At 65.4% G+C, this 13,692-nt stretch overlaps 1 protein-coding gene across 1 annotated transcript in view; it reads right to left on the reverse strand.

The window, feature by feature from the left end:
- The window catches only part of KCNK9 (potassium two pore domain channel subfamily K member 9), an 82,566-nt gene extending 71,995 nt beyond the window's left edge, over positions 1 to 10,571 (reverse strand). Inside the window, exon 1 of the mRNA XM_057736918.1 lies at positions 9,908 to 10,571. Within this exon, the coding sequence (XP_057592901.1) occupies positions 9,908 to 10,571 (664 nt within the window). The remainder of the gene's footprint in view (positions 1 to 9,907) is intronic.
- Between the last annotated feature and the right edge of the window lie 3,121 nt (positions 10,572 to 13,692).

Consider the following 13,692-nt stretch of genomic DNA (forward strand, 5'->3'; position numbering starts at 1 on the left):
ACTGGGAAAGTCCTCATTACAACCAGACTCAGCGGGAACATTCCCCCATAGCCCGCAGCATCCCTAGGCCAGGCCCTTTCCTGGGGCCCAGACGAGACGCGTGGCTAGAGCCCAGCCAGGCCAGCCTGCATCACCGGCGGTCGTTTCCCACCAGAGTCCAAGACAGAAAAGGCCCTGACACTGCAGGTGCACCGGCACCGAGCTGCCTCCAGAAGTACCTGGGGCCTTGCAGCTGGGCTGGAGCCGAAGCCATGCCACCACGCTCCCCTCAACGTAACAACACTGCCTAGAGCTCCTGCTCTGGGGTGGGGGAGCCAAAACTGCCCCCCCACAGTTCTCCCCAACACCCCTGAGCTCACCCCCCAATCCCAGCGGAGCACCCATCTCTCACCCACACGGGACTAGGCCCAAAAGCTCAACTCCAGGGTCACCTCCCTCCAGAGCACCGCCCCCAACACGGGGCTGTGTGGCCTCCTCTGGGCAGAACGGAGCGGGCAGGCAGAGGAAAGGAAACCGCTTCCCAGGCACCTCCTCTGCGGGCACACACCACACCACGCGCCCCCACCCCCTGGCCATGACGGTGGTTTTTTCTCCCAGTCTGCAGAAGAGGCTCAGGGAAGAGAAGTCACCAGGCCAGGGGACCTTCTGCACTTTGGGGGACATCTGGCAATGTCTGGAGACATCTTTATTTGTCACGGCTGGGTGGGAGAGGGGGGTTGTCACTGGCAACTAGAGGATGGAGACCAGGGATGCAGCTCCGTGTCCCACAAGGCACAGCACGGCCCCCACGGCAAACAGGCATCCGGCCCTAAAAGTCAACGGTGCGCGGGGAAAACCCCGCCCCAGCCCCAGGTCACCCAGTGGCCAGAGCTGGGGCCCCGTGCACAGTCCATGCTCTCTGCACCCCTCACGCCAGCATCCTCACTGTGGTTCACGAGCAGACGCGGTCTGCCCCCCACGGAGGCGGGGCCCGTGCCCGTGGGCACCACGGGGTACCTGATGGGATCGCCCAGAGCCGGCAGGCCGATGCTCACAGGCTCCCCGTGCACGAAGGCCCCGGCTCTCAGGTGTGGGAAGGGGGCAGCCGGGGGGCAGCCGGGGGCCCAGGGTCCAAGCAGCACCTGTGCGCACCCTGGGCACCTCAGGGCTGCAGACACCGCCGCTGAGCGGGCAGCTCCCGCAGCGGCTGCCAGCGCCAGGCTCTGCCCCTCGCCGCCAGCAGGCCTCCCCCGCCCCTACCACTCACAGCACTCCAGACGTGTGCCACCCTGCACACCTCCAACAGACGGCCAGAGGACCAAAGACACCACGCCCACCTGCTTCACACGGACCGACGTTTCGGTCCCTGAGGATAACACCTTGTTCCTGACAGGCCATCGGGCGGTCAGTCATCAAACACCTTCTGGGGCCCAGGACCTGCCAGGCGCTCGGGACGCTGGGATAAAAGGCCTGACCCCAGCCCTCAAGCGCCTTTCGTGTGCGCAGACGCGGCACCGTGCCGGCCCCTGCTGTCACCTATGGACCAGTGTCCAGAGGACGCACACGAGGACAGCCTCAGCGTCTTGTGAGCGCACGGGGCCAGGCTGGCGGAGGGGAGAGCACAGGGAAGGTGCCAGGTGGGAACTGCCAGCAGTGGTGTCCCAGGGTGTGTGGGGCGAGCTGGAGCGAGGGGGGGTGGGGATGAGGGGGCACAAGTTGGGAGGGCGGGAGGGGCAGGGCGGAGGGCTGGGTGCCAGGACAATGCGCCACAGAGGGCACACGCCGGAGCCCCTCGGCCCCGGGGGAAGGCCTGGTGCTGCTGCCAGCTGGGAGCCTCTCACCCTCCCGCACCTCACGTCTGGCAGGGCCGGTGACCGCCCAAGGCTGTTTCACAGGTGGGTGTCTCTTCCCACCAGGTACCATCGCTGTCACCAGCAGTGGCCTCGGGGACCGAGATCACACATCAAAGCCGCGGGAGTGAGAGGCTCCCCACCTGGCAAGACAGGTCCCTAACCCGCCGTCTTCCCTGAAAACCAGCAGCTGCTCAAAGGCCGGGCCTCTGCCCTGCACCTGTCCAGCGGCCCGAGGCCCAACCGAGTGGGAAGACGGCCCCAAACCACTCAGTTCAAAGTCGCCCCAGTTCTCGGGGCCAGGCGTGCGCCCAGGCCTCCAGCGGGTGCCCCGCGTGGCACTGGGCCAGCTGGGTCCTGGGGAGCCTGAGACCAGCAAGAGCCCAGCCCTGCCCTGGGGACTCAGGCGTCCACAGGCAGGCTGCGGTGCAAACACACACGCGCAGCGCCCGGCCGGCCGCACAGGGGGCCCGGCTCTGACCCGAGAGGCTGGGGGCGGGGGGCCGGTGGCAGGGGAAGACGGCGGCATGGGCTTCAAAGAGACCACCGTGGCTGCAGGGGGGAGGGTGGCCTCCCGGGGAGCCACACCTCCCCAACAGGCCTGGCTTGAGGAAACCTACTGCCCAGGTTGGGACCCCACGGCCCCAGAAGCCCCCAGCCTGGCACCGCCCCGCTCCGGGGAGCCTCCTTCCGCCAGGTGCCAGAGCTTTTCCATCTCTGGGGTGGCTCTCGAAACGCGGCGTGGGCACAGGGCTGACCCCTGTCGGTCAGGGCCACGGAGCCAGCAGGGGCGGGGGGCCACAGAGCAGGGCTGGGAAGCTGCACGTGACGACGCTCCAACTTGCCCAGAGCTGGCGGAGCGTCGTGGGGCACAGCACCTGCCAGCCACCGTCACCGACGCAAAGCCCCGGGGCTGTGCGAGGGGGCCTTCCACGGCACGTTCCCTGATGCTCGAGACACACCGTGCCATGCCCTACGTCCCCATTGCACAGACGAGGAAGCCGAGGGCCGCGCCTAGGATCAGGCCTCCAGGACAGGCAGACGTGAGCAGTCCTGCCTGCAGCCACGGGACCCCCAGGACCTGCCTGCCCCCCTCCCCCTCGTCCCTCTGCACTCAGGCTCTGGAGGCAGGGGGGACCGTGACCCGCTCCCCCCGGTGGGGGACGGAGGCCAGAGGTGAGGCCTGGCCCCGGCCCCCTCTGCTCTCCACACGCCCGGCCCAGCAGGCCCCTTGCCTCTCCAAGAGCACCTGCACCCCAGCAGCCACCCAGCCACGGCTCACCCGCCTCTGGTCTGGCCCCACCCTCCACCTCACGGCTGCCCGGGCTCCTCCCAGGGCTGGGGACACGACGAGAGTGAGGGCTCTTCAGGGCAAGCCCACCACACGGGCAGCCCCACCTCCGAGCAGCGGTTCCCCACCAGGCCCGTCGTCGCTCAGGCCAAGGCCCCCAGAAGGAGCAGGGCTGGGGAGGTGGCCGAGGGCAGCCAACAGCCATCAGCTGGGACAGACGTCTCGCCGTGTCCTGACAAGCCGGCCCACGCATTCACAGAGGCTCCTGAATGTTCTCACGTTCCCCTGCTGCAAATTTTCCCATCAACCATCGCTGCTTCTCTCGGTCCACAGCGCATGATTGTTTTGTGCTCCAAGAGCACCGTCAGGGCCTGTACCTGGGTCCACCCCAACCCAAGAAGTCTGAATGAGCCAGAAGCTCCAAACACGTCAGTGCAGGGAGGGGGCTGCCCAGAAACGCTGGGGCACTAACTGGGAGCATTAACAGAAGTATAGTGCTAGACCGGTGGAGGTGATTCTCTGCTCTCCCTGCACCATCAGCCCAGACTTGGAGAGCACATGTGCACACCGGAGCTGCTCAGAGGAGAGGGGCTGGCTTATGAAGGCATGATCGAGAGAGACTCAGGGGCCCTGGGGGCCCTGTTATGGGATAGGAAGTGAACCAAGCTCTACTCAGCCCTTCCGCTAGAGACCTGTAAGCCACAGGGCGGCTGCCTTCAGCTTCAAAGGGAGAACTTTCTACAGACACAGGTCCCAGAGTGGGGACAGGCAGGAGAAGGGAACTGTGAACAAAAAAAAAAATCCCCTAAGAAAATGAACACCAGACCCCCCACCCCCACCCCCGGGTGGCCTGGAGGAGGATGTCCACCAGGCAGAGGGGAAGACCCTCAACTGAACTCTCACGTCCCAGATTCTGCCACCCTTGGACTCTCCAAAGCGCGCCCAGTAGCTGTGCTCTATCAGTCCAGGGCCCGTGCCTCCTAATTCCCAGGACGCAGCTGAGACCAGGCGTTTTCCCTGGTCCTCTGGCACAGCTGGTGTGAGTGGAGCGCAGGGCTGCGCTGTGCTCTGGCTCAGAGGGGCAGGTGCCCGGGCCGCCCACCTTCCATCCTGGCTCCCTGGACCAATCACACCCTAGACCACTCCACACACCTCCCGCTCCAGACCCACCCTCACTGTGTGCCGAGTTCCCTCTCCTCTCCTGGGCCTGGGCCCCTGAGTTCCACTTTCTAAGTGGAGACCTTCTGGCCCCTCCTCAGGTGACCACCATAGACTGTCCAGCACTTTAAGAGAAGAGCCCCCCCAACACACACACCCCCTTTCCACATGGAGGCCCACAGATCAGAACCTCACACAGTAACCTCAGCGTTCATCGAAGCACACACACTTCTTCACGTGTGAAGTGATGAGCTCTCTGCCACTAGAGGCATTCAAGAAAAGGCTGGCTGATGAGGGAGGAGCTGGGGTGCTGGCCATGTTCTGCTTCCTGATCTGGTGCTGGCTGCATGGCAGGCTTTGTTTACAGGAGTCACTGAACAAGACACATGTGCTATGTGCACATCTCCACAAGAACACTCTACTGCCTTAAACATTGTCAAGTTAAAAGTGACTGGGATTGGCTGACCATTTGGCGGGAAGGAGACGAGGCTGGAACAACCTGAAGATCCCTGCCATCGAGGCACTACACTTACTGAGTCCCACTAGGGGCGCCGTGCCCCCCCCAACTGTGCCCCCCACCCCATCCCGTGGGAGGAGCCGGGTAACACCGCAATGGGGAGTGAGTGAATGAGTGAGTGGACGACAGCACAGAGGGAAGGACGGATGGCTGCGTGGATGTGTGGATAGTAACGCAGGTGCAGGGAGGGCTGGGTGCATGGGGGATGGACGGCTGGAGGTGTGAACATGGGTCCACAGCGGGAGAGATGTACACGGCAGCCTGGTCCACCTCCTGCTCTGACCTCCCCAGACTTAGTGGGTGGAAGTCCGGGCCGTCAGGAGAGAGCAGGTGAAGGCAACAGGTGTCCGCTCACAGGGTCTCACGTGATACCCGCCATCTCAGAGCCCCGAGTCAAGGAACCCACCCCTCCGCCTCCCCCAGGACGTTTATAAATAGGCCGCGTCTGCTGGAGGGCCAGGGCCACACGGAGCAAGGCCAGGTCCCGGCAGCCCTGGGAGGAAGAGCTGCACACGACACGCTGGCACCTCACGTTCCCACGCCCTGAGGCTGCCACACCGAGCGTCACAGGGAGACGCCAGCCCTCCCATCCAGCCCACAGTGTGCTGGGTGCCCGGGCCTTCACTGGGCTCTGGCTGAGCAGGTTTTCTGAACTGCGGAGGTAAAGGGAGAAGCAGAAAGACACAGGTGGAATGTTCCACAGGCCCATCCCTGGCTCCCGGGTGGAATCCATACTTGGGGCCTGCAGGAAGGAGGTCCTGACTGCAGCGTTCCAGGCCCTTGGCCCCAAGCTGCGCTGCCTCCTCTGGGCCTCGGTTTCCTCATCTGTAAAGTGGGACAGTGCTTCCTCCCGCCTCGGGGTGACGTGAGTGCGAGTGTGTGGAAGTCCCGCTTCCATCCGCGGTCCTTCCGGAGGCACCCACTCTGTGCGGGGCTATGTGCGGGCCCCGCAGGTGCCGGGAGAGACACAGTCCCTCCTGGGGCAGAAAAGACAGCCTTATCAACAACGCTGGGGCTGACGGAGGCCCAGGGGGGCAGTAAGAAGCAGAGGAGAAGCCCAGCCGTCCCGGAGGGCGAGGGCCAGCGGGGACTGCCCACCCCACCCCAGGCTGTCTGCCGGTGGCAGGGAAGGGTTAACTGAGTTTAGCTGTCCCGGCTTCACGCTGGACTGCACCCAACTGTTCGGGTTTCCAGCTCCCCTCCTGCCTCAAGGCCAGGCCTTATCTTGTCATCTAGACGGTCCCCAGAGCCTTGGAGGCAGCACAGGCCAGGCAGGGACCGCACACAGTGGGGGTGTACCATGGATGAAACCTGCGCCCCAGAGCACGCCAAGACGGCGAGGGGAACGCTTCCCCCTTGGTGGGAACTGTGTTCAAGGTCCTGTGGATGTGCGAGGAAACGGGGTGTCCCACTGCATTCGAGGGGGCCTTGAGCAGGGAACTGGCAGGAGTGCAGAACCTTCTGGGACGGTGCCCCACCCCCAGCAGGGACCCGACTCCTGAGCTGGTCACCTCGGTTCCTGGCGGCCACCCCACCTCCAGCCGGGCAGCAGAGACACAAAACCCACATCCTTCTTTCCCTCCTTCCCCTGTGAGGACCAGTTTTTAAATCGTCCTCTTAGATCCTCCAAATGAGATCTGAATTCTAAGCACAGTTTCTTCTTTAATGATCCTGAAGGTGGTAACCACTTAGAACACAGATGTTAGAGTCAAAAGAGAAATGTCTGGAGATTCCCGCTGTTGTCAGGACTTGTGGCTGATTGTGGGACACAATTTTGGCCTCAAGCGCCTCCTGTAGGAAGAGTACAAGTGTGCCGGGGGTTCCTTCCCCACCCAGGCCTCAGCCCCCAGCAGAGCAGGCACTTCAGACCAGGCGCCTCCGACTCCCTCCACTCCCACCAACAGCTCAGGGAGGCGGGTGGGAGGGCTTCCAACCCTCCTGCTGATCAGACAGGCACGGCAGGCTACGCAGAAGGATTTTTCATCTTGAACATGATGGAGAGTTCCGAAGGCCTCGGGCTTGCCAAATTTAGAACGCAACAATACCATCTCCTGGGCAGTAGCTACAAGTGGCACAGACATCAGAAGCAGCGAGCAGGGACGGCCGGCACCCAGAACTGGATCAGCGACGGGAGTGAGTCTGCCTTCTTGGAGCCAGGGGGATCTGTGCTCGTCCCTCCTCCGGACAGAGGCGGCTGTGCCCGGGGCTCCCGGGAGGGCTGCGTGGCGGTCAGGGTGGCCGTCCAACAAAGCCTCTTACGAAGACGGTGGCCACACATCCAAGGCGAAGTGGCAATTATACACGTTCTTGAGCTCCATTTCACCAAATGCGCTAATAAACTAACAACTGCACCCGGGAAAGCGGCGTGCATTAGCCAAGGGAGTGCCGGTGGCTCCTGCCCCGCCGCGGAGACTCGAGCTCAAAGTTGAAGCACACACGCTCAAGAAACCGCTCAAGGTTAGATTAAAAAGAACGCCGGTGAAAATGCACCTGACTGATTAATATCACTGTCCAATAGGAGACGGTTCCTTGGAGGGCCTGGCTTGGGGCTGGGTTCTGTTCTAGGCCTAGGCGCACCTTAATTTGCATTTATATTAAAAAAAGAAGAAAACAAACGGAATTAACTAGAAAGGTGCTTGGTTTCCTGAAGATGTGAGCTCCTCAGAGCTAAACAGCTTCTTAGGGCAGAGTCTGAGGCTCGGCTGATGTCAGAATTCATGGATTCTCGCCTACGAAGTGCAGACAGCACTGTACCAGGCGGCTGCTGGCACGAGGGACCCCACTGGTCCTTCAGAGCCACATGGCGGGCGGTTACTGTGTCACACCCCTTCTACGGCAGGGGAAACTGAGGCCAGGAGTCAGGAAACCACCCCCTCCATGGTCTTCCAGTCTGACCGGACTCAGGTTCCAAGCGCGCTCAGCGGGCTCCAGGCTTAGCATCTTCCCACTGCAGGGCAGCTGAGTTAGGGCAGTCTTTTCTTCCTACCCTTACACATGTATTCCAGCCTTTCTTTCTGGAAAATCAGTTGGAAACTCAACAAGAGAAGTGAGAAAAAGTCAGCGTAGTCCTCAGCTGCCCCTCCTCCTGTGCTGACTGGAGTCCTGCCCACACCTCTGGCTAAGATCACACCCTCCTCTCGGCCACCCTGCCCTGACCCTCGCTCTGCGGCCCTAACCCGTAGAAGCATAGGCCCATGACTGCCAATCAGAATCAATCAACGCAATCGGTAAGAACCTTATCAGGTGCATCGGGATGTCTCTGGATTTGATTTTTCACTCCAACCATCTCTTCAGCGCTGCAGTGCAACCCCTGGGGCCAGCCAAAGGTTTCCTGTGCTCATTTCACGACTGGAGGCCACCATGCTCGCAGATTTCATCTGCTTTGGGTCTACATCACGAAAGCCCTTTAGAGAATGATGAGTTCTTCCCTCCCCAGGGGTGGTCACTTTGGGAGGCATATCCCTGGCTCCCTGGCTCTCCTGCAAGCAGGCCCCTGCCCCGCACGATGGCCGCCCTGTGCGTGTGTGTCACGGCCATAGCTCACGCCAGAAGTTTAAAGACAGAAACGATGATTATGACTGGCTGGCCCTTTCAGGAGCTGGAAGCACAGGGTGGGAAAGGAAGGACTTTACTGTGTTTTGGCCGCTGGGCCAAGGGCGTGTGGCAAGAGGGAGCAAAGCTGGTTCTGCAGACAACAGAAGGACAATTTCCTTCTGAAAACATAAAAACCGACACCAATGAATTAAACATTTCAAACAAGATGACTCTCTAAAAAGTCTTTTCAACCGAGAAGGAAAGACAAGCCGTCCTGTGCTGGTGCTTCCTGTTGCATATGGCACTGAGAAATTCTGTTTTTTCAGCACGCAGAGCTTTCCAGAGAAAGAAACATATCAAGGGGAGAATCAGAGAAGGAGGTCCAGAGAAGTCAGGCGGGAGGCATGGAGAGAAGGATGGAGAAGAGGAGGCCTCTTCTCCTGGCACAGGGGCACAAAGAACTGGAGGGAGCAAAACAGAGACGGCCCCGAGCCAACACGCTGGCCCTGACAGGTCCAAGGAGGTGGCCATGAGAGGCTGGGGGCCGTGCTGGGACAAGCTGCAAACCACAGAGACACCACCTTGCCTCCCGCCACTGTGGGGAGGGCATCTCCACATCCACTGAGATGAAGTTACCTGCTCTAGTTCCCACGGGTCTCAAGGTGGGATGGACACAAGTTCTCCAAACCCCTTGGCCTCAGTGGGGTTCCTGTGCTAGGCAGCCACGAGAGACTGCTTCACGGGCAGCGCCTCTGGGCTCAGGACCCACAAGAATCCCCAGGGTGTACCAACTGGCCTCCCTCCCCAGACGGGGGCCGAACTTCTCGGGATTCCGGGCAATAAGCACACCTGCCTTACGCACTGTCACAGCCTAGGGGTGGGCTGGTCCTGCTCCCCGGCCCTCCGCGTCGCTGCCAGAGCCTTTCTCCAGGCTGCCACCGCCCCCCACCCCGCCATCACCAGAGAGCAAACTCTCCCCTCCCAGGGGCCTGGCACGACCAGGAGCCAGCACTGGAAGAAGAGGAGCCAGGAGGGAGGAAGGCTGAAATCTGGGCTTGGAGAAGGCTGGAGGCTGGCGAGGGTCAGCGCCTCCCACGCTCCGAGAGCAGTGCCTGGCCACCGGAGTCGGTCTCCGTGCCGCGGGTGCCCGGCCAGCCCTCTCCAACTCCCGGAGAGGTAGTAAGTGTAAGGCTTGGAGCCCCGCGCAGCCCAGCCCGCGCCGGGGCGGCGGGTGGGTGGGTGTCTGCGACGGGATTATTCTTAGCGCTCCACTCTCTTCGCAAAAGTGGCGCCTCCGCCCTCCGGGCTCCGCGGCACGCTCGCTCCGGGCTCGCACGCCGGGCCCAGACACCGGCGCGGAGGAGAGCACGGGGTGGGGTCCGCGAGGGGTGAGACGGCGCGGAGGCGCAGGAGAGGCGGGGGCCCCGGGAGGGGAGGGGGCGCCGCGGGAGGGGCCCCGGCGGCAGGCTGCGTTTAACCCTCGGCGCCCCGCACCCAGCCCCGCGCCGCGCGCTCAGCCGCCTCCCCGGACTCCTCCCGGGACGCGGGGAGCCGGGCGGCGGCGCGCCCAGCCCTTACCTATGGTGGTGATGACCGTGATGGCAAAGTAGAAGGAGCCGGCGAATTTCCACTGGACGCCGGCGCGGTGTGGCTCCGACTGCAGGATCACCAGCTCCAGCTGCCGGTAGTCCTCGCTGCTGATGTTGTACTTGCCCTTGATCCGGATCTCCTCGGCTTTGAGTTTCTCCTCCTCGCGCATCTCGTGGTCCGACTCGAGGGCGTCGAAGACGGCGGCGCCCACCAGCAGGTAGGTGAAGGTGCAGACGATGAGGGACAGAGTCCGCACGTTCTGCCTCTTCATGGCCGCCAGCAAGGAGCCGGCGCGGGGGGCATGTCCCGCAGGCTCGCAGCCGCGCGCGTCCCACTGCAGCGCCCGGCGGCCGCCGCCGCCTCCTCCGCCGCCGCCGCCGCCGCCTCCAAGTTGTAAGCGGCGGCGGCAGCAGCGGCGGCGGCGGCAGCAGCAGCAGCAGCGGGGAGGCGGGGGGCGGGGAGGCTGGGGGGGCCCCCCTGCGCCGGGGCCGCCGCGAGGCGGCTGGCGGGGCAGGGGCGGCGCGGGCCCGGGCTCGGGCGCGAAGGCGGACAGGCACAGGAGGCTGCTCGAGCGCCGGGGCCAGGCGTCCGGGAGCCCCGACACCCTGCGCCAGACCCGGCCGAAGCAGCCCGCCCCACTGCGCAGGGCCATGCACGGCGGCCCCGCCGGGCCCCGCGCGGGCCTCGCTGCCCTCCGCACCCCGCCCCCCGCTCCCGCCGGGAACGCAGGGGCGGGAGCGGGAGCCGGAGCGCGGCCGCCGGGGCCCGCGCCCCTCGGGGTCCGGCTGCGGGGAGGCGGCGCCCGGCTAGGGGCCCGCGGCTCTGCCCGCGCCCCGCGGGACCTCCCTCCCCTGCTACCCCGCCGCGGCCCCCTGCGAGGAGGGGGGGGGCGGAAAAGTTTGCGAAGTGGCGGCGTCTCCGGAGTCCCCGGCGAGCGGGCAGGGGGCCGAGCAGGTGCAGCGGGCGGGGCGGCCGGATGCGCGGAGGTCCGAGCGCCCCGCGTCCACCCGGGCGCGCTGGGACGCGGCGGGGCCCGCGCCGGGCGGCGGCCGGTCCGCGAAGTTTGCTCGGCTCAGCCCCCGAGGCGCGGGAGCGGGGCGCGGCCCCCGGGCGGCAGGGCCCGCGGCGGAGCGGCCTCGGGGGCGGCCGGGGGACGGCTCGGCGGCGGTCGGCCAGTCCGCTTCTCCGGGGGCGGCGGGCGCGGCGGCGGCGGCGGCGGGAGGGGTCCCGCGGGCCTCGCGGAGATGCGGGGTGGGCGCGGGCGCATGAGCCGCGCGGGGGTCGGGGCCCTCCGGCGTCCGGGCGTCCGGGGAGGCGGCAGCAGCGCTGGTCTGCCTGGAGCGCTGCGTGCGTGCGCGCCGGAGGGAGCCCGAGTGTGTGTGCGCGTGTGTCTGCGCGTATGTGTGCCCGTGTGTGTGTGTGTGTGTGTGTGTGTGTGTGTGTGTGTATGCGCGCGCGGGCGCGGGTGTGTGTATGTGTGTGCGCGCGCGCGCGCGCGTGGCAGCCCGGCTCGGGCGGGAGGGCCACGGGGGGCGGGGGCCGGGCTAAGCCGAGGCCCGGCCTCCCTCCCTCCCTCCCTCCCTCCCTCCCGCAGCCTCCCGGGCGCGCCACCTCCCGCCTGGTCGCCCGCCAGCTGGCGAGGCAGCCGCGGCGGCTCCCGCTGCAGACCGAGCGCGGCGCACGGCGCACGCGAAGGGAGCCCGGGAGGGGCGGCCAGTGCCGCCGGGGAGGGGGCGGAGGCGGGCCGAGGACTGGGTGTCGCCCGAGTCGGGTGGGGGGCGGAGCCACCAGCAAGGTTTCGGCGGGGGATGGGAGGATAAATGAGGCTGCCGGGCAGCTCTAGCCCAGCTCCCCGAGAGCATATGCAGCCACGCGAGGCGGACAGTTTGAGGGGCCCGGGGTTGGGAGAAGAAACGGGATGCAGCCGGAGAAGGCCGACAGGCCGCTTAAGAGAGAGGAGAAATCCGGCGGAGAGTGGGAGCACAAGGGGAGAGTCCGTGGGCTCCGGGGAGCGCGGGGGCGCACGCGGCTCCCCCGGGGTCAGCCCCCTGGCGCGGGCACGTGTCACTGGTCTGGGGCACCTCCTCGTCGCCTGCTGGGGTCCCTAGGGCCGCGTCAGACCCGGAGGGCATCGCCGACCGGGTGGCTCAGCGCCGGCAGACCTGAGCTGTCCCCCGGGAGAGCGCTGAGGGTGGCAGGAGCCGCCACTCTTGGGATCGGGGCCGCTGGGGGGGGAGGGGGGGGACGCCGCATTCCCCTTTCCCTGTCCGCTTCCTGTTGCTTTTCCGAGAAGCACTCCTTGGTTGGGCGCGGGGTGCACCCAGAACTCAACCCTGACCCTCCTCTCTGCTCCCCGCACCGCGCGGCGGCGCCTCTCGCGACCAGCCTGGGGAGGAAACCCGAGGCTCGGCCTGGGCGTAGCTATTCCTTGAGTCCAGAGAGGGGGCTTCGCTCGGCTTTACCCCTTTCTAGTTCAGCCTCCTTTGCCCTCTTCCCCTCATCCCCCTTCTGGTCGTCGAGGTAGTTTCCCTCGACCACTGGCCCCTTGAATCGCTTCTTGAACAGTGGAGCCTGAAAGAGGCAAGCGGAAGTCGCGGAGACCCCCGGGTTCTCCTTCCCTGTGTGAGGCGACATCCCTTGGACCCCAGCCAAGAAAGAGATGGAGACTTGGGGAAAGGGGCGCCCCCCCTTTCCCCAAGTCTCCATCTCCCTGGCAGCGGGCTGAAAAACGGGGCAGAGGCTAGCCATGGACCATGAGGGGTAGGCCAGGGAATTAGCCTCAACCCTCGCGCAGCTCGCTCATGGAGCGCTGACCCCTGTGGGTCGCCCCCTCGAGCCATGCGCGCGGGCTTCCCGTCCACCGGACTCAGGGTCGAGCGAGTCTAGGGACCCACGGAGGCTCCCCGGCTAGGATGCTCTCCATCACATTTTGGGGACTCGCGGGTGCTTGGGCCCCGGGCGCACCAGGGAAGGGGGCGCGCGCTGTGGGCGGCGTCTGGGCCGCCGGGTCTTGGGCGCGGGGGCGGGGAGCCCCACCCCCAGCAGGCGCTCTCCCCGGAATTCATTTTGGAAACCGAGGCCCCCGCGCTCGGCGAATGAGCCTGGCCGCCCGGTGAGTCACCGCGAGCAGGCGACGAGGATTCCCAGCAGCTGGTAATTAATTGCGCCGTGGCCCGGCCCGCGACGGAACCCCAGGCGTGCCTCCCGCCGCCCTGCAGCGGCGCCACCCGAGTCACGGCCGTCGGGCCTGCGCCGTCCGGGAGCCGCCGGCCCTCCGGGGCGCCACCAGAGGGCACTGGGCTCCGACCCACTGGCCGCCGCGCTTCCAGCAGGACAGTCCACGCTGCCCCCGCGGGCAGGCGCCGCAGCGGGGGATGGGATGCTCTCCACCCACAGGCTCCAAGCCTCGCAGGGAGCCACTTTCACTCGGTTCTCATACAACCGTTCAGGAAAACGGAGCCGCTTTGTGTGCGCGCTGGAAGGGACCTCAGAGATAAACCGGTCCCGACCGCTTGTTTTACAGATGGGAACACTTCCAACGGGAGAGGATCACGTGCCCAGGGACGCAAAGCTCTCCGGATCCAGCACCGGCACTGAACTTCCTCTTGGTTTCTGTCCTGCGTTCCTTCAAGGACTCAGCTGCCTTCTGACCCCAAGTTCACAATGCCATGAACAGCCACAGTCCATTCCCAAACGCCCATTCTTCCTCCTTTCTTCCCTTCCCAGTACGGCCTCTGGACTCAAGAGAAGCAAGCCTGGGAGTCGGGCCTCTG

The sequence above is a fragment of the Hippopotamus amphibius genome, chromosome 5, assembly GCF_030028045.1.
Source record: "Hippopotamus amphibius kiboko isolate mHipAmp2 chromosome 5, mHipAmp2.hap2, whole genome shotgun sequence".
Lineage (NCBI taxonomy): Eukaryota > Metazoa > Chordata > Mammalia > Artiodactyla > Hippopotamidae > Hippopotamus > Hippopotamus amphibius.